We start from the raw sequence: 27,616 nt of genomic DNA on the forward strand, positions 1-27,616 counted from the left end.
TTTCAGGTCAAGTACAGATCGGCTGCCATTTTCCTCAGATAACACCTGACCTGCTGATTTCCACCATCATTTTGTATCGTGTTCTAGATTCCAGTCAATTACATCTCCGGGTATTGAAGTAGTTGCTCTGAAACTCCTGATCTTCTGCACAAGCTTCAATTTAGTCTAGTTGCATATAGACAAAGTATTGTTGCAACCAAAACTCCTCCCCTTTCTGCTCTAGATTGCTTGTACAATTTGTAAATTAATATCAACACAAGTTTCTTACCTTCTTAAACACTTTGCCATTGGCCTGAACTTCGTTTTCTTCACTCAACATCTCCCGCGTACCCAAACAACTGTTCTTCTGAAACTTCTTTACAGCTGCTTCGAAGAGTTTGTCCAGCGTATCCAGCCCAGGGAAGTCTACTCTGGCAAGGGAGTCAAAGTGGTCGGCGGAGCGGAATGGACTGCCAGGTTTTTCAGATGTGGGCTTTGCCTTGATTCGTTTTGCCATGGCCTTTCTATTCTTTGCATCAGAGAGGAAATACCATGGGACAAAGGTGAGCACTGTGTACAACCACATCAGTAAGTAGACAGGAAGCAAGAAAATGTGGGGCACCTCTTGTTTAAGTTTCATGATGGATTTGTTTCTCCTCCAAGTTTTAGGAATCCCAGAGGCAAGAAGCTTTCTAGAATCCACTGAATGTCTCTCAATGTCAACTGACTACGCTTCTCAGCTCAGCTTCTGGAAGTTGCAGTACAGCTAAAGCAATGCTGGAGTGTGGCGTGACCAGGAAAGAGAAAAGATGCTAAAGCGAAAGCTACACCGCCGTTTTATAAGCCAGGAGCAGGCACTGGTCAGTTCACAACAAATGGAGCGCAGGAGAAAGAGAAATCGGACAAGTTAGTACCATGGTTAATATACTAATACAGACATTTAGCAGTGAAAAGATTAAAGTGATATGATGCAGTGAACTCGGAGGCATGTGCAGGAAGGATTAGTGGGGCAAAAACCCTTATAATTGATAAGCTGAGGATACACATTTCTGCATGTACTCATACAAAATGTCTCTTTAACATCCCCATTCAGAAGCAGTCAGATGTAAATTCCCATACATGCCCCCAGTGAATGTGAATCCATCAGTTCAGAAACTTGTGTTGATGGAGTCCAGTTAGACATCGAGTCACCAAGTGGGCCACACAGAACACAGTTCAAAACATGAAGCTCTTACTTCCTATGTTAACTTGCAAAAGCGCATATAAATACACACACACACAAAAATCACTTTAAATGCACATCAGACTTTCAGACTGTGGCCTTCCCTTTTAAGATCAGTTCAGCAGTTTGCTCCTCGTGTCCTCTGTACTGCTTTGACAAAATAAAGCTAAAGGGAAATAGTTTAAGATCTAGAACAACACACTGTGTGTCTGGAGCTTTTAAAAACAGTTTAACATTCACTGTGACTCTGTTACAGCAATGCAACTAGAGATGAACTGGTATATACTAAACCACTGGCAATTTTGGCTTCTTCCAACCCAAGTGAAAAGTAAACACAAAGTAGGGAACAAAAATACTTAAGTATACCAGTAAAGTGTTATTTCTCCTTATAAATGACCATAATCCAGTCAGAAAAACAAGGAAACAGCATTCCTTACAATCACTATGCAATTTGAAGAACATTCATAGAAGAAACTTGATTAACAGAGTTCCAGAGAGAAAAAAATGCCTGGGCTAAAGTGACAGACCACAGCACCATTGAGCACATACACCTCTAGTTATACAGCAGCTGCATCAATAATATCAAGGTGCCTCACAATGCGCACATGAAAAAAGTTGTCTAAATTCCGGACTTTGGGTTCTGGGCAATTCTAGCATGTAGTTCAAATAAAGCAACACAATTCTCACAGACTGTAAAATAACTGCACAGGTTATGGCTGAGTTGGTACAACAAGTCACTTCTACTGCTTGTTGCTTAGCATTTAAAATACAGTTATCAACATTATTTAACAAAATTGCATCTTGATTTCCAGGTGACGGTCCTCCAGGGTCATTGTACAAACAGCTAATGGTCTCTCTGTAAAGGAGCTATTCTGGTGAACAAGCACATTTCTACGAGGTGTTCAAGTACTTACAAGGGATCCTACTTTGGTAACTCTTCAGGTCCTTGGCAGTTCCTGTACTTTTGGATTGGTTTAAACCTGCCAAAAAAAAAACAGAAGCAAAACAAATTGTTCCTATTAGCAAGTCCAGATACTCTTCTTTGTTACTTACACTCCTTGATCTCAACTAAAAATCTATGACTCAGTGCAATTAGTTGATCTTGGAGTTTAAAGGCTGTGGGTTAAAATTCTACATCAGAGAACACCATAAATTCTGTCAATTGTTGGTTGACAGTACCCTCAACTATCTCAGGATTCCGAGCATTTCATATTTCTAAAACCTCACATTTTTCCACTCAGTAATTTTATACAATTATTCTGCTTCCAACATCTCTGCTGCATTTCATGTAATTCTGCTCTTTTCCCCATCTCTTTCTGCACAGAACTATTGCAGGGTCACCCTGATTCTCACCTTCCACCCTAGCAGCCTTTCCATTCAACTGTTAATCCCATAATCCCTCTGGAATTTCCAGGAACTCCAGCAGGATTTCATCACCAGACACAATCTCTTCTCCTATAGCTCAGCAATTCATAAAGGGACCACTCCCTTTATAATGCTTTGGTTAACTAATCCAACTTCACCAATACATGCTCCTTTTATAATTCCTCACTACCCAAGTGAGGAAGGCAGTGTCCTTTATTAAGGACCTCCAGCACCCAGGGCATGCCCTTTTCTCACTGTTACCATCAGGTAGGAGGTACAGAAACCTGAAGGCACACACTCAGTGATTCAGGAACAGCTTCTTCCCCTCTGCCATCTGATTCCTAAAAGGATATTGAATCTTCGGACACTACCTCACTTTTTAAAAAAATATACAGTATTTCTGTTTTTGCACATTTTATAAAATCTATTCAATATATGTAATTAATTACTTATTTATTATTTTTATTTTATTTATTGTTTTTTTTCCTCTGCTAGATTATGTTTTGCATTGAACTGCTGCTAAGTTAACAAATTTCACATCACATGCCGGAGATAATAAACCTGATTCTGAAGACAACACAATATCACTTCTTCCAATTCAGTGTACTGCACAGAACAGTATCCCTTTAAACTGGGGATGAAAACTAAATAACCCCAACCCCAATGCCTGCAAAGGTAGCCCAGAATTATCAAGCACCCATCTATTTCATCCCCATGACACTCTGACCTCTGAATTTGGCTTTCCAAAGCTCAATACAAGCTCAGTGAATAGTCTCTTTTGACTGGATGCCATGCAACCTCTAGACTCAAAGCAGCGTTCAACAGTTACAGCTAATGAACAGCTTCAGCTTTTGCAATTCAAACTTCTAAAGCTCCACGTTTCTCTTTTGGTAATTTTATATAATCGTTCTGTTTTCCCCATTTAAAACTTGCTTCCTTATTTATCCCAACACCAATCCATTTTACCTTTGGTCAGCACTCCATTCCTCCTACTGTACACCCTCGCACTCCATTCTCTCCAGCCTCCTCATCATTAAAGTTGGCTTCCCTGCTACCACTTAAACATTCTGGACGATAGCTCATCAGCCCGAAACACAAACTACCTAATCTCGACTACTTCCTGCACTTCCAGTTTTTAAATGGCAGATGATCAAAGCTAGTTCCTCGCTGTCAAAGGTTGACCTACTTAGAAACCAAGGCCTCATTTCCCCTTGAGGACATCACGCGTTCCCTGACACAATTTAGAGCATTGGAGACATCTTTGTATTTTAACACGTCTGTCATTAACATAACACATCACCATGGTTCTCCATCATTAAGGCGCCTTCTATGCACCAATTAGCTGTAAATTCTCAACATTACAACCATAATTGCACCTCAAGAGAAAGACATTTCATTGGCTATGAAAGATGGCATGAAACTCAGAATCCTGAAAAGTATTATATAAATGTCAAGTATTTCCTTTCAGCACTCTGCAATGATTACCTTGATTTAAAAGATTTAAACTTTTGCCAATATTTCATGCCTACAAGTCCCACCAATTTCCAGAACACACACTTATTGCAGGAACAGGACACATTCAGCCCATAACCGGAACAGGGTTATCTAATATTATCACAAACCATACCAAAATTCTGTAAATAGCAGATCAGTCAAAAGACAAATTCAAAGTAAATTTGTTATCAAAACATATACATGTCGCCATATACTACCTTGAGATTCATTTTCTTGCAGACATTCACAGTAGAACAAAGAAATACAATAGAATTAATGAAAAACTACGCACCAACAAAGACCGGCAAAACAGCCAATTTGCAAAAGGAGACATCTGTGCCAATACAAGGATAAGAATAAGTAAATGAATACTGAGAACACGAGTTTGAAGCATCTTTGAAAATGAGTCCATGTGTTGTGGAATCAGTTCAGTGTTGAATGAAGTTAACCTCACTGGTTCAGGAGCCTGATGGTTGAAGGGTTAGGACTGTACTTGAACCTGGCGGTGTGGAACCCAAGGTTCTGGATGGTAACAGTGAGAAGAGAGTGTGGCTCGGTCGCCAGAGGTCCCTGTTTTGTTGTGGCAATGCTCTTTGTGAATGTGCTCAATCGTAGGGAGGGAGTTTCCTTTGAGGGCTACATACATTTTTAAAGTGCAACTCCCTTTGAAAGCACAGACTAATCAACTGGAAAACACACTGTGAAGCATATATTGGAGTTGATGTTGTGCCATGTCACCTGGCACGCCGTCTCTTATGAAGCTGCGCAAGTTCAGTGTAGATAAAAGATGCATGTTTCAACATACCTGAGAGTCGGTGAGGGCAATGTTACGCTATTTTCCTGACAGCTCTGTCATTCTCTGCTGCTTTATCAGCTGTGCCAACATTCATAGTCAAAGGGCCATAAATAGGCAGTAGGAACAATTATATGCCCCAATAAGCACAGATCTCATTACCATCTAGGCACCCCTCCCAATCACATTATGGCTTAGAAATAAACAGTCTAAAATCCCTTCACATCTCACATCACCCAATCCATAGCCTTTTTTAAGTTTACTGCAAAGAGGGTTTTAACAGGCTCAATTTTTCTTTACTAAATTTCTTCATCTCCCAACAGCCCAGGGAATCAGGTAGTACACATGAAATTACAGTTACAAATATTACAGCTGTGGCAGCGTACTGTCCAAACTAAGCTAAACACTTGTGCAGGTTACAGCAGATAGAGGGGGAAGGATTTGTCTAAAATGAAGGGGGAGAAAAAGTTCATTTGAGAAGTGTGGTGAGGCTTCTGAAAAGTGGGAGAGGAAAGAACCGTCAGCATTACCTACGAAATATGCAGATGAGCTACAACGTACAAGACCATAGGCTGAGTGTCAGGCTTCTGAGAGCAGCCCAAATAAAGACCATTTCTGCCCAGCATAACTCTCAATGGTTCAGCTATTCTATCTTGCGTGTTATAACTGCTGAAGTCATCAGCTTCAACAAAAAGTGCATTTCTATTTTGGCTGGAGCCAAGAGGCATTTTTGAACACAGTTGTTTATCCAGCTTCCTGCTTTTGCAATGTTTATATTTGAATTCTGAAGGAGTAGTTTAATGCAGGACAAGTTCAAATATTTTGGAACCTGTTTAGAAATCAGTTCATATGAAATAAATACACATGGGTGGGGGGAAAAAAAGAGGAAATTCAGCCAAGGTAGCTGGACTAATAAAACAGGAATTACACGCTCTCATGCTTAAATGGTTTCCGCTAACATGATATGTTAGACGACAGTTTGTAAAGCAGATGCGCAGAATTGGAAGACAAAGAACAAGACTTCATTGGGTTGTCTGTGACTGAAGGAGGAATTCCTTAACATTTTCATCATGTGGCAGGACGTTTATTATTGGCGTGAATGAAATGAGATTTACTAATGGATTAAAACAAGAAAGCTGCACTTCAATTGCTCCTTCTCAGCCCAGTATTTCCGATATACTTTGCTGAGGTTTACGGCAAACAGTATCCTGACTGGCAGCAAGACAGCATGGTATGCAGCCTCCAAACGTATTGAATTACAATAGGCAGCAGAGGGTTGTAGACTCAGCCGGTTCATCACAGGGACATCCCTTCCCCAACTGCGGACATCTTCAAGAGGCGGAACCTCAAGGTGGCATCTGTCATTCCTTATCATCCCAGAGATGCCCCCATCTCAGTGTTAGCATTGGAAAGAAGGCACATGAGCCTGAAGACCCACACTCAATGTTTAGGAACAGCTACTTCCCCTCCACCATACTTATGAACAGTCCACGAGCTCACAGACATTCCAACATTACTTGTTTCTTGCACTTATTTTTGTAGTAATTACACATATATAAAAATAAATAAGTTCCACTGCACTGCTGCCACCAAACAAATTTCACAACGTACACTAGTCGTACAAAACCTGAAGATAGAAGATAGGTTGACTGACAAGAGGCAAAGAGTGGGAATAAAGGTTTATTTTTCCCTCAGTTGGCTTTCAATGACCAGTGGTGTTCTACAGGGTTTGGCGTCAGGGCCATTTCTTTTCCACATTATATCTCACATATCTGGATGACGGAATTGATAACTTTGCAGACAATACGACAATAGGCGGGGGGCAGATAGTGTTGAGGAAGCAGGGAGTCTACAGAAGGACTTAGACAGATTAGGAGAATGGGCAAAGTAGCAGCAGATGGAATATAGGGTAGGGAAGCACATGGTCATGTACTTTGGTGAAAAGAATAAAGGTGCAAACTTTTTTTTAAAACAGGGAGAAAATCAGAGGTGCAAAAGAACTTGAGAATCACTGGGCAAAATACCCTAAAGGTTTCCTTACAAATTGAGTCAGTGGTAAGAAAGGCAAATGCAATGTTAGCATTTATTTTGAAGGACTAGAATACAAAAGCAAGGATGTAATGCTGAGGTGTTAAGGTATTGGAGGGACCGCATTTGCGGTATTGCGAGCAGTTTTGGGCCTCTAATGTCAGCAGATCTTTTCTTGGATAAGAGAGGGTTCAGAGGAAGTTCTCACAAATGAAAGGGTTAACATACGGAGGAACGTTTGACTGTTCTGGGCCTGTTCTCACTGGAGTTAGAAGAATGGGGGGCGGGAGGAAGATATCTCATTGAAGCCTATGTATTCTTGAAAGGTTTGGATAGAGTAGATGTGGAGAGGATATTTCCTATGGGGGGAGTCTGGGATCAGAGGGTACAACCTCAGAATAGAAATCAAGATGAGGAGGACTTTGGGGTTCTCATTTTGTGGCTGCCTGCAAGGAGACAAATCTCAAGGATGTATAATGTACACGTACTTTGATAATAAATGTACTTGGAATCTGGGGAATTCATTGCCACAGACAGCTGTGGAGGCAAAGTCATTAGGCATACTTAACATGGAGGTTGATAGGTTCTGGATTAGTCAGGGTGCCAAAGGTTATAAGAAGGCAGGTGAATGGGGCTGAGAGAGATAATAAAACAGCCATGATGGAATGGGAGAGCAGACCTGATGGCCCAAATGGCCTAATTCCACACCTTTGTCTTACGGTTGTGATTGAGTCAATTGTACAAAAATAAACCCACAGTATTGGATTAATGATTCAATCACTGAGTATTGGAAAGCCAATCTGTGGTTATGATCTTTTCATCACATTTCCCATGCCACCACACCCCACTACAACCTCCTCCTTGGTGTGGTGTTGGAGTAAACCTTAACCACCACGTTTGCATCAAAATAAAGTTACCACAGCAGGTAGGGTCTCCTGCAAAGTGGGATCCGTGCTCCCAGGATATCAGGAGACCTCAACATTTGTAACGTTTGGGAGATCACAGACAACATAGATCAGTAGTAGCATCTCGCTGACAAATCGACACAGGCCTTAACACATATCGACCTTAAGGATGCGTGCTTAGCCCACTGTTCCACTCTCTCTACACCCAGGACTGCGGGGTTAAGCACATTTCAAGTGCCAAATTGGCAGCTGACACGTGTTGCTGATGTTGAAGGTGAGGCAATACAGGAGAGACCAGCCGATGAGTAGTGTTGGAACAACAGCCTCTCACTCACCATCAGCAAGGGCAAGGAATTGATTGTGGACTTCAGGAAGGGGGAAGTCACCAGTCCTCACCGAAGGCTCAGTGTGGAAAAGGTCAGCAGCTTCAAGCTCCCGGATACCAACATCTCAAAAGGATCCATCCTGGGCTTAACACATTGATGCAATTAAGAAGGAATGCCAGCAGCTCTTCTTCATTTGGAGCTGGTATATCACCAAGGACTCCCACAAATTCCTACAATCTAGGGTGAAGAGCATTCTGTATGGTTTCATCATGAAGGCAAGGGGTTACAGAGCGTTACAGACTCAGCCACTTACTCCATAGGCACAAAGCTCCCCACCATTGAGGGAGTTTTTACAAGGTGGCATCTCAAGGCAAAGGCATCCATCACCAAGGATCCTCACCATCCAGGAAATGCCCTCTTCTCTGTAGGAGGCCCACAGTCAACAAATTCAGGAACAACTTCTTCCTCATGTGGTGTAGTGAATGGTGTAGTGGCATCCGCACCTGACTTTGAGGCGAATGGTCCCGGGTTCGAATCTGGCCGGCTCCTTGCACGCTTTCCATCCGTGCTGGGTTGAGTGTCGAGTTAACCGCGTAAAAAAAAAATGGACAAAAATGCAAAAGAAAAGCAAGGTTGCCGCCCGATACAGCACAAGGTGTGGAAAGGAACAACAATATCCTCTCAGCTATCAGGTTTCTGAGCATTCTATTGACACTACCTCACATTCCCCTCTTCTTGAGCCAATTATTTTGTAACTTACAGTAATGCCATGACTTGCACTGCACTGCTGACACAAAAACAAATTTTATGCCGTGTCAGTGATTATATATCTGATCTGATTGCCTTCTAATCAAAAGATCGCATTGGATGCTTGAAATGTTTGCCTGCTCTTATCAGAAAGGCAACAAGTTCTACCATTGCTTCCAAGTTAATCTATTAGGATTTACTTCGGGATACAAGGCACAGGTTAGTGACATCATAAATACGGAGACAACAGATTTTAAACTAATTAGTCTGGAAGTGGCTTCCAAGAAGGTTGCACAGAGCTCGTGGAGAAAGGCAAAGCTCTCAAATGATGTGCAGCACACCCACTTATTTACAGATAAGTTGATAGAATCACATTTGGTCGGTTTTTCTCAGAAGTAGACCATTCCCCCTCCCACAAAAAAAAATCAGTAAACCCAATTTTCACGTAGAGCTGAAAATGACCTCACTTGCCTCAGTGGGGTAGTAACATGGGGCTCATGTCACAAAGACATTCACAATGTGCACTCAGTAGGCACATAAATATAATGAGAAAATATACTGTTACGTTATGATTCACTTCTAATAATAGGTCGTTGAGGCTAATTGTTTTTGTCTTCACAGTTATTGACTGATCTTGATATTTCTAGCACGTTATTATTTCAGATATCCAGCATATGAACATTTTGCTTCAGGATCATGTTTTATTCATATCTTGATTACATTGCTGAATATCAGATCTACCAAGAGAGCCCAGTTACATCTTAGCCTCAACTTTATTTTTTAAGCCTGTACATTATTTATTTTCCTTCTTGTCTGGCTCTCTCATTCTGTTTATGTCAGTCTGTGCTTTTCATAGCTACTTCCTCATCAACAAATGTGCAATGAGTGTATAACACGGAGCATTAGACTCTCCAGAATAAATCAGAACACACATTCTGTTGCCAAGTTGCTGATGAACCATCACCTTCACTTACTGCACCTTGTGTGAGCAAGATCGTCCGACAGCACTTTTATTTCTTCTACCAAACACTTCCTGACACTATTCCATCTGCTATTTCTTCGCCCATTCTCCTAATCCAAGTCCTTCTGTAGCCTCTCTATTTCCTCTAAACTACCTACACCTTCACCCATCTTTGTATTGTCCACAAACTTTGCCACAAAGCTACCAGGTCCATTATCCAAGACATTGACATGTAACATAAAAAGAATTGGTCCCAACACAGACAACTTTCCAGCTCTTAGCTTTATCTTTTCCCTCCTGTCTTCTCCTATCATTTCGGATTTCCCCCTCCCTCTCTCATAACTCTTACTATCTCTTTTTTCCCCTGTCAGTCCTGACAAAGGGTCTCGACCCGAAACGTCGACTGTACTTCTTCCTATAGATGCTGCCTGGCCTGCTGCGTACCACCAGCATTTTGTGTGTGTTGTTTGAATTTCCAGCATCTGCAGATTTCCTCCTGTTTGCATTTTGAAATTGGGCTACGGTATTTTCCTTTTGTACTGCAGTTCCAAATCTGATGGGCAATCTTATTAATAATGCATAAAGATCATCAGATCTGTTTACACCGCATGTAAATTTTTGGCAAGAACTCTGTCCTATCTGTTTTAAGGTTAAAAGGGATCAGTATAGGTTTATGTTGAAATCCATTTGACCTTACACAATCTCTCGGTTAACAGTCAAATGCAACACTATGCTGTCAACCACAGATTGTGGAAATTCATTTATTTGAGTCATTGTCCCTTTCACTGCTGGTGAACTTAGGACAACTTGCACATTATTTCCAGAACTCAGCACATCTATTTTGTAATAAGCCCTCCCTGACCAGTGCACCTAGAGCTCTGTTGCAAGTGAGTTTATTAAAACTCTTCAGGCAAGCAAATTGCATACAGCTCCAAATACGCCTTCTGACATGGTCTAACAAGCCACTCAGTTCAGGAAAAGACATTCCAATTCAGTATTAATTGACTTTTTGTCAAGACCAAGCCAGCCTACACCCACCACTCAGCATCTAGACCAGGTCAGGAAGCGAGCTGCCCACATCCAATCTCCCATGCCCAATTCAACTCTCACTGAATAGGACTGCAGGTACATAGTTTGAAGAGATCACGTCCAACAAAATCCACACAAACACACAGAAAGGAAAGAAGCTGCCAACTGAAGGATTGTGGACCATGACATACATAGACTGACAGTGATTTTTCCTTTTAACACATTTACCTACCCACTGGTGAAAGATCTTACACCTGAAACATCAAATTTGTTTCTTTCCACAGATACTGACCTGCTGAGCATTTATAAGTCTTTAGATAGTCAATATCTATAGTTTGATTTCTACACTCAGTAGCCACTTCCTAAGATGCACCTGCACATTAATACAAATATATAATCAGCCAGGGTCAGGTGCTCAGAATGGGACAAAAATATGATCCAAGTGATTTTGACTGTAGAATGACTGTTGGTGCCAGATGAGATGGTTTGAGTATCTCAGAAACGGCTGATCTCCTGGGATTTTCACACACATGTAGTTTACAGAGAATGGTGTGAAAAATAAAAAGAACATTATGTTCTGCCAGCAAACATGTCCTGTTAATGAGAGAGGTTAGAGGACAGCACGACTGGTTCAAGCTGACAGGAAGGTGACAGTAAATCAAATAACCATGTGTTACAACAGAGCATCTCTGAACACATATGCCAAACCTTGAAGTGGATGGGCTACAGCTGCAGAAGACCACGAACATACACTCAGTGGCAGCTTGCTTACGTACAAAAGGTACCAGAGTGTATTTACCCGACAACACTGGCTCTAAAATACAAGCCAAGATATAGAAATGGGTCACAAATCTACTGTAAAGTTCAACTGAATTGCTTCAACCCAAAAAACAGATTTATTTCTTTTCAAATCAAGTGGCTCAAGTTTATTCAACAGCACCCCACAATGTCCTAGAGTAGTTCACAGTTTAAATTTTAGAGTAAATATCTCCTTTAGAAAAATAAATCAGAAGCTAAACTATTCCCCTTACCAGCAGGATGCACCGAGCAACTCTTCAGATTCCCGGCCAATGTTTTCAGCCTGCTGCAAGGGTCTGGAATGCAGCATGTGGAGACAGAACTGATCTTTTTATAAGCAGCGTGCTTGCTACACCCTCAGAACTAGCTCACTATCCTCAGTACTAGGTGAAAGGGGAGAACACTCGGGCAGGAAGTGATTCAGAAATCCGACTGGGACATTTTGTCACAGCAGAGGTGGTTACAAAAAAGGGAAAACGGAAATCAACATTAACAGATAACTTGAGGCAGATCCAATGAATGGCATCAAACCAATTGAGTCACATGGATTACAAGTACACAAGGTTTTACGCAGGATAAACATTTAGCTTGACCTTAGCCTAGCTTCTTTCTCATCAGACTTTGCTGTGGGTTATACGACTCCACAGAGAATCAGCTTCCAAAAATTAAGACCCCAGAGACACATAAATATGCACATAATTTGTACGTTGATATTCGCGCGTCATACTCCTTTTAAACTCAGATAGAATGAGCAGTTACAAATCCGTGGCACACTCCAGGTCCTTCGAGAAGGTGAATGTGAACCGCCTCCTCGGGTGGCATCAGCCAAGTGGCGAAGAGTGCTACTAGTGAAGCCTCAGGAAGGGAAGGACAGTTTTAAGAGCCCTGTTAGACCCCAGTCAGAATGGATTGGCAACATCATCCTCCCCATAGTCACCATCAGCACGGGCGCACCACAGTGCTCTACCCAGTCCATTGCACTGTCATGGATAAGTTTCCCGGTGACATCACCATTGTTGGCGGAATCAAAGGCATACCGGAATGAGGTTGAAAGTATGGTTGAGTGGTGCTGCAACAACCTCTCGCATGGTGTCAACAAAACTAAATACAGCAGCTGATTATTGACCACAGGAGGAAGTCAGGAGACCCATGAACCAGTCCTCATTAGGGGGGAAAATGGAGGCGGGGAGGGTTAGCAGCACCCAACTGTCACCACAAAGGCGGCCTTTCAGCATCTCTACTGTTCTAGAAGTTTGCCTAGGTTCAGCATGTCAGCCAAAAAAAAAAAATTGTCAAACTTCCGTGGGTGCAGAGTGGACAGTAAACTGACTGGTCTCATCGTGGAAACACCAATGTCCAGGAACAGGAAGTGGTGGATACAGCCCAGTCCAGGCAAAGCCCTCCCCACTACTGAGTGAGTACATTTATATGGAGAGCTACCACAAGAAAGCAGCATCTGTCATCAAAGACCACCTCCTCCTCACCATCCACCCTACGCTCTCTTCTTGTTACTACCAGGAGGTCCCACTTAGGTCCCACTTCAGCAAGTTCAGGAACAGTTATTATCCTACAGCCATCAGGTTCCTGAACCGGGACGGATAACTTCACTCACCTCTACTCTGCACTGATTCTATGAACCACAGACTCCTTACAACTCGCCATCAGCCTTACTTCTATTTCTATTGGCAGTTTGTCTTCTTTTGCACATTAGGGTGTACTACTCTTTTTGTACATTTTTTGTAACATTTTGTTGTAATTTACACCCCCCCCCCCAGTAAATACCTACAAGAAAACGAATCCCAAGATAGTACAGTACATGATAACATGTATGTACTTTGGATTTCCAGATGTTATGAAGGAATAGTAATATAAACAAAGCTAAGTTTCACTGGGACATAAAATTAAATCCAGACTTGATTATGGGGACAAACCAAGGTCCATTCCCCAAACCCCAGCCCAACCCTCACCCCACCAACCAAGGGCTCTGTAGAAAAAAAAACTGGAAAAAAAGGACAACATACTGTTCATCCATTGATATTGATCAGTGTGATAATACCAAGCATATCACCTGGACAAAGGCTGAGCAAGGCCCAAAGCAACCCAAACAGTGGTGGGATCTATCAGGCTTCTGACAGGCAGCCAGATTCTCCTTCCTTGTAACAGAGAATTACAGAAATATACAGCACAGACAAGTTTTTTGGCCCACCTTGTCCATTATGCCTATGTATGCTTTTCCCATTTGCATTGGAATGCTGTACTAGAAGAAACTGAATTGTAATCTTGACTAAAGAACATATATTATTTATAGTCCATTAGGCCAGCGTCTCCTTAGTCAAGTACGCCTTTTAAATCGTGCAATTGCACTTGTAAATACCAATGCCCTTTAACAGAAAATCCTACAAAAAAAAAAGCAGTGGATATGGCCCCGTCCATCACGGGTAAAGCCCTGCCCACCAATGAGCACATCTACTTGGAGCGTTGTCACAGGACAGCCACGTCATCAAGGACCCCCACTGCCTCGGACATGCACTCTTCTCGCTGCTGCCATCAGGAAGATACAGGAGCCTCAAGGCCACGATCATGGACAGTTATTACCCCTCAACCAACAGGCTTTTGAACCAGTAGGGATAACTTCACCTGCCCCATCACTGAAACATTCCCACAACCTATGGACTCACTTTTCAAGGATTCTTCATCTCAGTTTCTCGATATTTATTCCTTATTTAGTATTATTTCTTTTTTCATTTACATCGTTTGTTGACTTCTACACATCAGTTGAATGCCCGAGTTGGTGCGGTCTTTGACTGATTCTATTATGATTTTCTGGATTTATTGAGTATGACCACAAGAAAATGAATCTCAGGCTTGTATACATGTATTTTTGATAATACATTTACTTTGAAATATATGAGACAGTTTTACAGCAAGCAGAGAAAAGCAGGAATAACAGCCTTCAGAAAAGCAATTAAAGAAAGGCAGAATCCATCACCTCAGTCCCTAAATTGGCCAGGTGGCTGGAGTAACCTGTTGTGTAGTAGCCTCCTTTGTGTAGGCTGGGAAGCCTCAGCTATAAGCTTCACTCCAGGCCAAGCACGCTGGGACAAGTCAGGAAGGGCTCAATGCAGCGCCTATGAGATAAGGACTTCATAGAGCGAGACGAGTTCAACAAGATTGTGTGGATAAAGGACATAAAACTGCTGCCAACTCATGGCGTAGGGACGCTAATCCACTACCATGACTTAATATCAAAAACCCTCAGTTAAATCTGCCCCCCCCCATATGCTGGTCAGTTATTCACTGTGGGGGGGGGGGGAGAAGAATGGTGAAAAGAGGAGAAAAGAGCATGCTGATACGCATCTCCACAATTACTTTGAAATGTTTTAATAATACTTTTCTCATGGTAACCAATGTTAATTTGCTTTATGACTTGAGTCACATTCAAGTCTTAATACAAGAACATAAAAACAAAACAGGAATTCCACAGATTCACTGGTCTCTGGGAAAAGCAGCTCCTTCCTCATCTCGATCCGAAATTCATTCTCCTAGTTTTAGTCTCACTCACCAGTGGAAAGAGCTTTCCTGCTCCTATCTTATCTGCTCCTTTCATAATGGCGTACGTTTCTGTAAGATTACTTTTGAATTCCAGAGAATTTAGCCCCAGGCAACTCAATCTCTCATCATAAACTAACCTTTCCACTTCGAGAATCTATTTGATGAAGCTGCTCTCCACCCCCACCAAAGCCAGTACATCTTTCCTCAAGTAGCGAAACCAGAACTGCAAGCAATTGCAAATCCAGGTACAACCCCGTACTGTTGCAGCATAACCTGTTTTCAAATCCAAACCCACTAGTTATGAAGGCCAACATCTCATTTGCCCTCTTGACAAACTGTTGCACTGCAAACCAAACTTTTGTTCCCAAGTTTGTCTGCGTAGCAGCACACTGCAATCTTTCACCATTTAAAAATAATCTGACTTTCTATTTTTCCTTCCAAAGTGGATGACTTCACACTTAGTTGCTCTTCATCTGCCAGGCCCCTTCCCACTCACTAAACCTACGGTATCTATATGCATCTGCAAACTCTCCATATCCTTTGTGCAATTTGTTTTCCCATTCAATTTAGGGTCATCAGCAAATATAGATGCGCTACACTTGGTCCCCTCTTCCAAGTCATTAACATTCCCTTCCCCGCCCATCCCATCAAGTATGGGAGCTCAAGCTTCATGGGCTGAGACGGAGTCTGTTGATGAACCACAGACAAGACTACAAGCATTGAGGTCCCTATGCAGCTCAAAGGTGAGCAGGGCAATGTGAAAGCAAAATGTTTTAGGAATAAAACTGTGCTAAACAAGCTTTCCAATGATCGAGTATAACCTAGCAGCAGTAAGAACCTCAGACATAACACGCAATGTCATGCCTGGCCACAAACAGGGAGGCTGTAGCGAGTTAACATACAGTAGGAGGAACAGGCAAGAAAACCACACAAAGATCTCGTTATGCTTGTTTACATCAGCCGTGCTCAGTTATGGTTCACAGTCAGGCAATAATTGAAGTCCTGTAGTTAAATGTCAGAATATCATTCACCAAGGAAGAGCAAAAAAAAAACAGGGAGACGTTTTAAGGCTTCACTTACAGCTGAACCTGAATGTACACGCTAAGAATTAAAGTCGAAATCTTGAACAATATGAAATATTGCAGACGTTTGACCGAGTGAAAATGCAAAGCTGGGGATTAACAACAGAAATTTGCAATGAAGGAATTGGATGTGGGATGCTGGCTGCTGTCAATACCAGCATGTTACATTTTAAAAAAGCTCCTGTGTAAATGTATAGGCAAAAACAAAAGTGACATTTGTGAAAATACCTTTAAAAGAGAAGTCAGGTAATGTGAAAAGAAAGCACAAGAAAGGAGATCTTATAGAAATGTATAAAATTATCAAAGGGATAGAGGAGATAGAGGGAGGAAAGTTGTTTCCACTGATAGGTGAGACTAGAACTAGGGGGATATGGCCTCAAGATATGGGGGAGTAGATTTAAGATGGAGATGAAGAGAAACTGCTTTTCACAGAGGGTGATGAATTTGTGGAATTCTCTGCCCAATGAAGCAGTGGAGGCTACCTCAGCAAATATATTTAAGATAAGGTTGGATAGATTTTTGCATAGTAGGGGAATTAAGGGTTATGGGGAAAAGGCAGATAGGTGGAGAGGAGTCCATAGCAGATCAGCCATTGAATGGTGGAGCAGGCTCGATGGGCCAGACGGCCTCCTCCTGCTCCTATTTCTTATGTTCTTATAAGATTTAGGTGGCCAACTATTAATTCCCAAATAGTTTGAAACCATCCATGACAGTGCAGCCTGATTGACCGGTACCTCAAATCATCCTGAACTTTCACTACCTCCATCAATGTATTGTGTATCTTTGGCAAAATACACAACAATTACACACCCAAGCACCACCTCTACTACCAAGGATGAAGAGGGCAAGAGAAGCAGGGGAACACCAGGGCCACCTTGAAGTAGCACACCTAGAATTATTTCACCAGTCCTGTATTTTTACTGGGAGATCACTGTCCAGTAGCACTGTGGGAGCATCTTTTCCAGAGGTTTTGTAGTTGAAAAGGGCAGCTCACCATCACCTTCTCGAGGGCAAGTCAGAATTGGCAATGAACACTGGCTTTTCTGGCAATGCACACTTCTCAGAAATTCTTGTTCATTATCAGGTGAATCAGCCACATCTACTTTACCTCACTACCCATTCCAAAATAAATTTCATGCACCAAAATTCAAAAGTTGTTATTCTGACTACATCTCTCCCCTCAAAAGCAAAACTCAGTAAGCCATGCATCTTATTTCTAGGACTGTGGACACAGCTTAAAAGCAATTCATTAATATTAGAGTATCCACCTCAGCAGCTGAAGGCGAAGTCAGGAATTCTGGAGAAAGGGATGACTGTTTACCTGATCAATAAGGAATGATTGTTTACTGATTACCTCCAGCTCAAAGAACCTTTTCCTTTCAGAGTTCAATAGGAAGTTCTGCACTTTGTTTTGACGCAAATGTAGACCCAAGAACCCTCATTCCTACTGATAAATCTGTTTAAATACAAGCTAGCGACCATTCTTCATCAAATTGTAAGTACTGGTTCACTTACTTTACAATGCTAAGCATTATAAAGGAATACAATATGGGATTAATAAATGCATTACCATTACAAAACACATTGGCAATACAAAATTTACTTGCAGCCAACTCCCTTTTGGGTATGGGTCTTGTTAACCTTGCTCTGGGCTTATAATCATACTCAACTTGAAAATATGTTGATTCCCAGAACACAAAGTAATCATGTAAACAGTCACCAATAAAGTGGATTAAGTTGACTTCTTTCCTAGTGCAGAGAATGGACTCTGCACCGCTGTCAGTAAGGTTGAGCTGAAACCCGGCGAGATTTTGTTTAGACAGACATGCCCCAGTGCACTTTGCTGAAACGGAAAACATCTCCTCGGCAAAATACTGGAGAAGATTGCAGTCTCGAGCTAAAATAACAGCCTGAGGTGGTACTGTTCTGTCGATAATAAGGGTTCATTATCATTTTCTCTACAAGGTGAGACACTGGCCTCTCCACCTCCCAAACAAGAGACACAGCACGGACAGCCTCTGACCCACCAAGTCTACATGGACCAGTAGCCACCTGTTTACACTAATCCTACATTAATACTTTAGCTTTTACAATATGTTTCTACTTTCAGGTGCTTGATTCCTTAACCTTTTCCCCAGTACGAGAACAAACTCGGTCCAAATCCAGGGCATAGGATTCTGCATCCACTCTACAAATGGATCCCTGGCTTCCTCATTAACAGACTGCAATCAGCAAGGACTGGCAGCCATACCTCTGCCATCATTATCCTCGACACCAAAACTGTATCCTAGTCCCACTGCTTTACTCCCTCCACACTCACAACTGTGTGGCCAGATTCTGCTTTAATTCATCTACAAAGTCTGCCGATGGCACCATGATAGTAAATTGACAAGACAAGACATAAAGCCTCGTGGCATTGTGCCAAAATAACAATCTTTCCATCAATGTCAGCAAAACAAAAGAGCTGACTGTTGATTTCAAGAAGTGGGACAGAATATATACCCACCTGGTGGTGAGGTGAAGACACACCAAGTTTATCGGTGTGAACATCTCCAATAACTTGCCCTTGCCCTTGAACAGCACTCTTGTAAGAGCAAGGTTAACACTTGATCTCCCAGTTGACCTCATCATAGTCCTTGCATCTTAGTTGACTACCTGCATTGCTCTTCATGTAACCACACTTCGCATTTTGTTATTGGCTTTCTTCTGTACCACGTCAATGTATGCATGTACAGAATGCTTCATCTGAATGTCATGCAAACAGAACCCTCTCACTATATCTCGGTACACGTGATAATAGTGGACCAATTATGAGTGAATATTGACATTTGCATTTCAATTCTGTAACCAAAGAAAACAAAACCATTATTCCATTAAGTTTTCAAACTATCTTCCATTCTTACATCTCTAATGCCAGGCAGATCTAGAACAAATAATAATAGTGACAAGAATTCATTTGGAGCCAGTAGAGATAAACAGGAATTTCTTTTCTTAGTCAAACCACAGCCATGAAAATGGGGCAGGCTTCAAGCCTGCACTTGAAGCTTGTGACCAATACATGGAGCTTCCAGGAGATATACAGCGGACAATAATAAATACAAGTAGGTGCAAAATTGGTTAGAATCAGAGGAAAACGTTTGGAAAGGTAGATTTAAGAACATAAAACAACTGACGAATTTGTGAACATGGATTTTGCTTTGAGCAATATCACTTTATTTATCAATTCTAATATAAGCGTTGGCTGTAAACCTGACTTGAGAAAGAATTAAAAGCAGGAACTTGCCACTGTGCAATAACTTCTTGAATTGGTTGGAACATTTATCATTAAACATTGTAACTTGTGGCCAAGTTTAGAAATAGGTGGGGGACAAAAAAAAAAGGAAATAGATTATGTAGTTCAAAGCGTAGCAGTTAGCTCGACATTATTACAGCTGGGGCATCACAGTTCAATTGCAATGCTGTCTATGAGGAGTCTGAGTGTGACTGCGTGGGTTTCATCTGAGTGCTCTGGTTTCCTGCCACAGTCCAAAAGACATATTGGTCATATATGGTTAAGTTTGGTCATTAGGGTTAAATATAGGTAGGTTGCAGGGCGGCACCACTCATTGGACAGAAGGGCCCATTTTGCACTGTATCTTTAAATAGATAGATCGATCCTTCACAAACAGCAACAAATTAAAACAAAACTCACTCAGCACCACTTTTGAATTTGTTGGTGCTCACGAAGTTAGATAGAAATCGTAAAATGCAGGAAAATGTCGCAATCTGCTTCCTAGAGAAACAGCTGGGGAAATGAAAGCACCAATCCATTGACGTAGCATTAATAACACAGAAAGACAACAGCTTGGTTAGAGTTAGCTGTGCTTCAGATGGAAATGCTCATTTCAATCCCTCTTCAAAGAGTTGAGCCTTGTAGTTTAGCTTGGTTATTGAATGACGTACCGAGGGAGTGTTCCATTACCAGAGATGCAGCCTCCCAGATAAAATTTTAAACGTGGGACTTGGTTGTGCTCTAAATCACAACAAGAGATATTCTAGCACTTTTTCCAAAAGTACTGCATATTTGTCCCTCACCTGATTAAAATACTTACTCAGCCATTACTCCCAGGACCCTGACATTCCCAATGGGTGTAGAGCATCATGATTAAGTTTGCATCAGCAGAGGTCTGGATTATTTTCCTGGAGGCTTGAGTTTGAATTCCGCTAGGGGTGCGGAGTCATTTGAGTTGAAATAATTAAATATAATCCTGAACATTTTGTAGCAACTGAACATAGAACCAGCAGACTGCTATGAAAACTGGTATGGCTAAGTCCTTTAAGGAAATCTACCAACCTTAACAAGAGTAGCAATAAAAAACATAATAAATAAACAAGTAAATCAATTATGTATATTGAATAAATTATTAAAAATGTGCAAAAACTGAAATACTGTATATTAGAAAAAGTGAGGTAGTGTCCAAAGCTTCAATGTCCATTCAGGAATCGGATGGCAGAGGGGAAGAAGCTGTTTAAAGAGTTTATTAGAACTTTTCAGATTAAAGACAGATGGAAGACCATGATTGCCCATGTCATATGACAGCACATGATGCTGTTTATTACCAGATATAATAATACTTCACAAATTCTTCCAATTAATAGTTAAATAGCTGGATTCTGGGGCACAGCAAACTCAGAATCAACAGTCCACCACCTGATAAAAAACTTACTTCAACAAGTACTAATGGTAAAGGGAGACCAATTCTCCCCAACACTATCCTGAGTTATGAAAAGTATTGAAATAAATTGATTTTATTACTTACATCCTTCATATACATGAGTAAAAATCTTTGTTTTGTCTCCATCTAAATGTGCAATTTATAGTAATTTATAATAAATAGTACATATTTATACAACATAGAAATACAGTTGTCATCATGAATTAATCAGTCTGATGGCCTGATGGAAGAAGCTGTCCAGAGCCTGTTGGTCCTGGCTTTTATGCTGCGGTACCTTTTCCTGGATGGTAGCAGCTGGAATAGATTGTCGTTGGGGTGACTTAGGTCCCCAATGATCCTTCGAGCCCTTTTCACACACCTGTCTTTGTAAATGTCCTGAATAGTGGGAAGTTCACATCTACAGATGCTCTGGCCTGTCCGCACCACTCTCTGCAGAGTCCTGCAAATGAGTGAAGTATAGTTCCCACACCAGGCAGTAATGCAGCCAGTCAGAATGCTCTCAATTGTGCCCCTGTGGAAAGTCCTTAGGATTTGGGGGCCTCAACAGATTAGGAACCTTCTTCCCCCAATCCCTCTACCAGCTCCTATTCTCTAAACACAATCAAGAGAAAAATCTGCAGATACTGGAAATCCAAGCTACACATAAAATGCTGGAGGAACTCAGTAGGCCAGGCAGCATTTATGGAAAAGAGTACAGTTGACGTTTCAGACAGAGACTCTTCAGCAGGACTCTTAAAATAAAAGAAGAGCAGATTGAAAAGGTAGGGGGATGGGAGGGAGAAACACAAGATGATTGGTGAAACCAAGAAGGGGAGGGATGAAGTAAAGAGCTAGGAAGGACTGGAGAAGGGGTTAGTCTGATAGGAGAGGACAGAAGGCCATGGAAGAAAGACCAGGTGGGAGGAGCACTAGAGAGATGCGATGAGTAGGCAAGGAGAGAGGGGAAAGGAGATGAGGAATGGTGAAGGTCCTTTTAAACCTACTCATCTTTTTTTTTCCTCCAGTCCTACTGAAGGGTCTTGGCCTGAAACACCAATTGTACTCTTTTCCTGACCTGCTAAGTTCCTCCAGCATTTTGCGTGTGTTACCCACTCTCTGAATAGTTGCTGGCCACATAGTATACTCAATGACCATGCTTTAATTTTACTTCTGAAGAAATGTCATTAACTAGAAACATGAACTGCTTCTTGTATAATAGATACCTGCTAAGCATTACCAGTATCCCTTTTTGATTTCAGATATCCAGTCTTTTTCTTTCCATCCATTTTTACCCCAAAACATGCAAAAAGTTACTATTCTTGCTAGATGTTAAATCAAATTGCTCTCTATGGTCTCAATTCCACCATTTTTACCTCTAGTACCAAGAAAGCACAGTGCATTATAATAGTCACTATTTCCCTAGTGAGCACAATACTGGATTTTTAAATTGTGGAACACTTATTCCCAGCCCTTTTATTAAAGATACTGAAAAAAGTACACTGAGATGTTTACATTGGTACAACCATGTTACAGGAGATGAAATTTTGAGTACATTTGATAAAATAGGATATAATTAACAAAACATCCTATTGCAAAGTTTAGATTTCATGTAAGGCGATATGAGAGAATAGGTTAAGGCTCACTTCTATTGCTAACATCAGGTTGATCACGTGCCCAGTTTGTGCATCTGATGTGTTTGCTTTCTTTTGTTAACCTAGTCAGTGACCCTGCTGGTAATCTTTAAGAGTTAAATAATTTGAAATCGGCCTTACCAAGCGTTTAAGCTCCAGATCAATGCTGCTTAACGCAACGTACATCTGACAACAATTAGAGTTGATTTTGATTAGTGTTTCGGGCCTTCCTGCCAGATTGTAGAGATTGCGAAAACTTCGTAAACGACCAGCGAGTCTATGGCAGTATCATGGAGTCCCAGGCATGGGAAAACACTAGCTGCACACTGCAGCCTGAACACCACAATATCACAGCTCGGCACATCACTGGGAAAAGAGCACCCGACGTGCTTGCATTAGCTGCTGCAACAAGGTCATCCTTTCAAAGTATTTAAGACCTAATCATTCAGAATTATTTTTATATCAAAACTCTTTTTGCAGGCAATTAAGAGTCAAGTCCACTGGTGGGTGAGGAGCCACACATATGGCAGACACGGCAAGGAGAGCAGATACCCTTCGATGAAAGACTTCAAACCAGATGTAGGACAAAAAATCATCTCTCACAAATATATCCCTCATGGTTTCAGAACCAAAAGCAGAAATAACATTTCATAACATTAAATAACCATTTCCATCATTTTCCTTTCCCACGACCAAGCTAAATTTGGACTTCTGCATGGTTAAACTCCACTCACTAGTTGAAGACCATAAAAGTTACAGTATTCTGACTTAGAATGCACAGATTTCTGCTACGCAGTGGATATTACCTTGCAGTAAGGATACGTGATGCAGTCACATTTTAAACATAAATTTTTCCAGAGTGAATATGAAAAGGAAACCACAATACAATCTTTGGTTGGTGTGGGGGGGGGGGGGGAGAAGAGAAAATGAAAAGTGGAAAAATTTCAGATCTAAAAATCACGATTCAAATCATTCTTTACATAATTATATAACAAGATGAAAAATAAGCCCAGATCTTCATTGGGTGCATCTGCAGTACAATCCGTTGATTAAGTGCACATGCAACTGATTAATGCTGGAGTGAAAAATAGCAAAGATAGGAGGACAAAAGATGGCCAAACCATTCAACACTTCCCCTGAAAGTATGAAGTCACAGAGAAAGCTGCTGGCAGAGTTTGACAAAGGATATGTGGCATGTAATATAATCTTGCTGCAGTGCAAGATGTGGAACTATGAGTTTACTCTTTTAGAAACAAGAATTAAACTTGGAGGTTATGAGCCAACTGGGAGGGCATGCGAGCATGCTGACAGGCTACATCTCTGTCTGGTATGGGGAGCGGGGGCACGGATGGAGGGGAGGGGGCTACTGCACTGGACCAAAAGAAGCTACAGAGAGTTGTAAAATTAGTCAGCTTCACCTTGGGTACTAGCCTCCATAGTATCCAAGACATCTTCACAAAGCGGTGCCTCAGAGAGGCAGCATTCATTGCTCTCCCACTCAGGACATGCTCTCTTCTCATTGTTACCATCAGGAAGGAGGTACACAGAAACCCACTCAGCAATTCAGGAACAGCTCCTTCCTCTCTGCCATCCAATTCCTAAATGAACACTGAACACTACCTCATTTTAAAAAAAATATTTCTGTTTTGCACCATTTTTAATTTAGTACACACACACTTACTGTAATTGATTTACCTATTTTTTTCTATATTGTCCTGTACTGCATTGAACTGCTGCTGCCAAGTTAACAAATTTCAGGACGCATACCGAATTCTAAAGGTGGCAATTCAAAAGTTTGTTACGTGCCACTCAATCAGCCACACATGACAGATTACAGATATGCGTCACTTAACGCCCACGATACATTCTGTGAAATCGGATGTTATGTGATTTGGAAGTTGTGTGAACACCATATTATATACTTAGCAATTTCTCCATATCCGATATAGGTCCCTCTCACATTTTCGTGAGCCTTGTAGATTTCAGTGAAACCGATCCTTTAACAGCTTCAAGAATCTTCTCTTTATTTTTCAGGATTGTCGTGATTGTCGAGTGCGACACGCCTAAATCCCGAACAATAGCATGCACTGGTTTTCCAGCTTCATATTGTTTAATAACCTTTTGTTTCACTTCCAAATCAATACTTTTCCTTTGCCTCTTGCTGCTGCTATCACTAGGAGTGGTTTTGCTGCGTTTGGAAGCCATGATGCACTTTATGGTAATATTTTCGAAAGAGAATTAAACGCTACTACACTCAAGAGACGCACGATACATGAGACTGGGTACGTTCGCTACGTCATGCTCTCCGATCAGGACTACAGACGTATATGCGACTGGACGTTGTCCGAATGGACGTTAAGCAGCGCACACGTGTACATGGATGGACAATACCTAGCTGGCAAGGTTTGCAATCTATTATTTGAGATCTTAAATGTATTACAATATATTTGATACATCACCAAAGACTTCGGCGAATTCCTACAGATGTACCGTGGAGAGTTTTTGACCGGTTACCTCACCATTCTGGTATGCAAGGTGGGGGAGGGCACTGCACAGGATTGGAAGTTGCAAATTCCACCAGCTCCATCATGGGTACTCGCCGCCCCCCCCCCCAGCATCTAGGACATCTTTTGAAGTGGCCTCAAAAAGGTGGCATCCATCTTCAAGGACCCCCAACATCTAGTGCATGCCTCTTCTCAGTGCTGCCATCAGGGGAGGTGGTACAGGAGCCTGAAGACACAGACTCAACGCTTTAGGAATATCCTCTTCTCCTCCACTATTAGATTTCTGAAGTAATAACGAACCAGCCTATGAACACTACGTCATGATTTTTGCACTACTTACTGAATATTGTATAGTAATTTATCTGTTTTTAATCATTTTTATAAGTGACCTGGATGAAGTGGAGGGATGGGTTAGTAAATTTGCTGATGACACAAAGGTTGGGGGTGTCATGGGTAGTGTGGAGGGCTGTCAGAGGTTACAGCAGAGCATTGATAGGATGCAAAACTGGGCTGAGAAGTGGCAGATGCAGTTCAACCCACGTAAGTGTGAGGTGGTTCATTTTGGAAGGTCAAATACAATGACACAATAAAGTATTAATGGCAAGACACTTGGCAGTGTGGAGGATCAGAAGGATCTTGGGGTCCGAGTCCATACGACACTTAAAGCTGCTGCACAGGTTGACTCAACGGTTAAGAAGGCATATGGTGCATTGGCCTTCATCAATTGTGGGATTGAGTTTAGGAGCCGAGAGGAAATGTTGCAGCTATATAGGACCCAGGTCAGATCACTTGGAGTACTGTGTTCAGTTCTGGTCACCTCACTACAGGAAGGATGTGGAAACCACAGAAAGGGTGCAGAAGAGATTTACAAGGATGTTGCCTGGATTGGGGAGCCTGTCTTATGAGAATAGGTTGAGTGTACAGTACTCGGCCTTGGAGCGACGGAGGATGAGGGGTGACCCGATAGAGGCATATAAGATGATGAGAGGCATTGATTGTGTGGATAGTCAGAGGTTTTTCCCCCCCAGGGCTGAAATGGTTGCCACAAGAGGGCACAGGTTTAAGGTGCTGGGGAGTAGGTACTGAGGAGATGTCAGGGGTAAGTTTTTTTTTTACTCAAGAGAGTGGTGAGTGTGTGGAATGGGCTGCCGGTGACGGTGGGGGAGGCAGATATGATAGGGTCTTTTAAGAGACTCCTGGACAGGTACATGCTTAGAAAAATAGAGGGCAATGGGTAACCCTAGGTAATTTCCAAGGCAAGGACATGTTTGGCACAGCTTTGTGGGTCAAAGGGCCTGTATTGTGTTGTAGGTTTTCTACATTTCTATGTATTATTCTGTACTGCTGCCGCAAAACAAATTTCACGACATATGTCAATGACGTTAAACCTGCTTCTAAGGATTGCATCACCTTTCCTTTATAATGAGACATGAGGTGACACCTCTGCTGCCAATAATACGTTGTATATACATAAAATAAAAACACAATACAGGGTGTATATACTCTGACAGTGAGAGGTGGGGGGAAAGAATTTTGCAAAAAAATGTAAAGTATTGTTCCTGGACAAACAAAAATGCACTGAGTTTCTTTCCTAGTCAGTAATTATCTGAGTTATTGCTGCAGGACACCTTGGATCACTTATTAAGATAACGGCCTGAAACCAGGGCCAGTCATGGCTCGGCTGACGACATTGAATGGAGATGTATTTTTCGTCACTAATCTGCCTAATTCTGGTCGACAGCTGGCTCCTGGTTGCCAAGCTCCAGCTTAGTATCTCACTTCCCTGCTTTAGGTTAAGGCTGCTCCCTCCCCTTGCCTGGGCAGCCAATGCGCAGGCAGCTCACCGCTCACCCCACACTAAACGACTCTCACCACCCGCAAGGCAGCCAGTGCCAGCAGGTGCACTCTTTCCACTTGCTAATAATATCAAGCCTCCAACAAATTCAATGCACAATAGTTGCAGGGAGCAGTCCCAGCCTCCTTCAATATTTTTATTGATGAGACAAGCTCTGCTAAGTGATTTAGCTGCATCTTTTTTTTTAAAAAGAATCCTTTGTCCCTGATTTCTGCATCCATACGACATGGGAGCAGAATTAAACCATTCAGTGCGTTGAATTCTGCTCTGTTATTTGATCATGGCAGATTTATTTTGCCTTTCAACCCCTCTCCTGCCTCCCCCCCCCCCCCCCATCAACTTTGACACCCTTACTAATAAAAACCTTCAGCTTCTGGGGATACAAATACCACCAGACTAGACATGCCCAGGCATCAACCCTGATGAAGGTGGCAGAGTTTGTCATCAAAACGCCAGTTATAATCGATACCTGTTCCCAGCTGGAGATGAGCTCATTTCTGAAATACGCCAGGAAAGCACTAGATCCTTTTTCTATCAACCTCCACTTTAAATGTAGTCAATGACTTGGGACCCCACAGCTATCCGCAGCAATGAATTCCAAAGATTCACCACCCTCTAGCCAAAGAAATTCCTCCTCATCTCGGTTCTAAA

At 41.8% G+C, this 27,616-nt stretch overlaps 1 protein-coding gene across 6 annotated transcripts in view; it reads right to left on the reverse strand.

Moving 5' to 3' along the window:
- The window catches only part of acsl4a (acyl-CoA synthetase long chain family member 4a), an 84,585-nt gene that overhangs the window by 38,684 nt on the left and 18,285 nt on the right, over nt 1–27,616 (reverse strand). The window contains exons 1-3 of one of the 6 annotated variants that reach the window (XM_073057959.1): nt 11,881–11,992; nt 2,116–2,181; nt 269–503 (exon numbers count right to left, since the gene is read on the reverse strand). In XM_073057959.1, coding sequence (XP_072914060.1) covers nt 269–496 — 228 coding nt within the window. In that variant the 5' untranslated portion in view covers nt 497–503; nt 2,116–2,181; nt 11,881–11,992. Of the gene's footprint in view, nt 1–268; nt 837–2,115; nt 2,182–11,880; nt 11,993–27,616 lie in introns of those variants that run through there. The other 5 variants (XM_073057957.1, XM_073057956.1, XM_073057960.1 and 2 more) reach the window with 5 other exon arrangements.

The sequence above is a fragment of the Hemitrygon akajei genome, chromosome 10 (assembly GCF_048418815.1).
Source record: "Hemitrygon akajei chromosome 10, sHemAka1.3, whole genome shotgun sequence".
Taxonomy (NCBI): Eukaryota; Metazoa; Chordata; class Chondrichthyes; order Myliobatiformes; family Dasyatidae; genus Hemitrygon; species Hemitrygon akajei.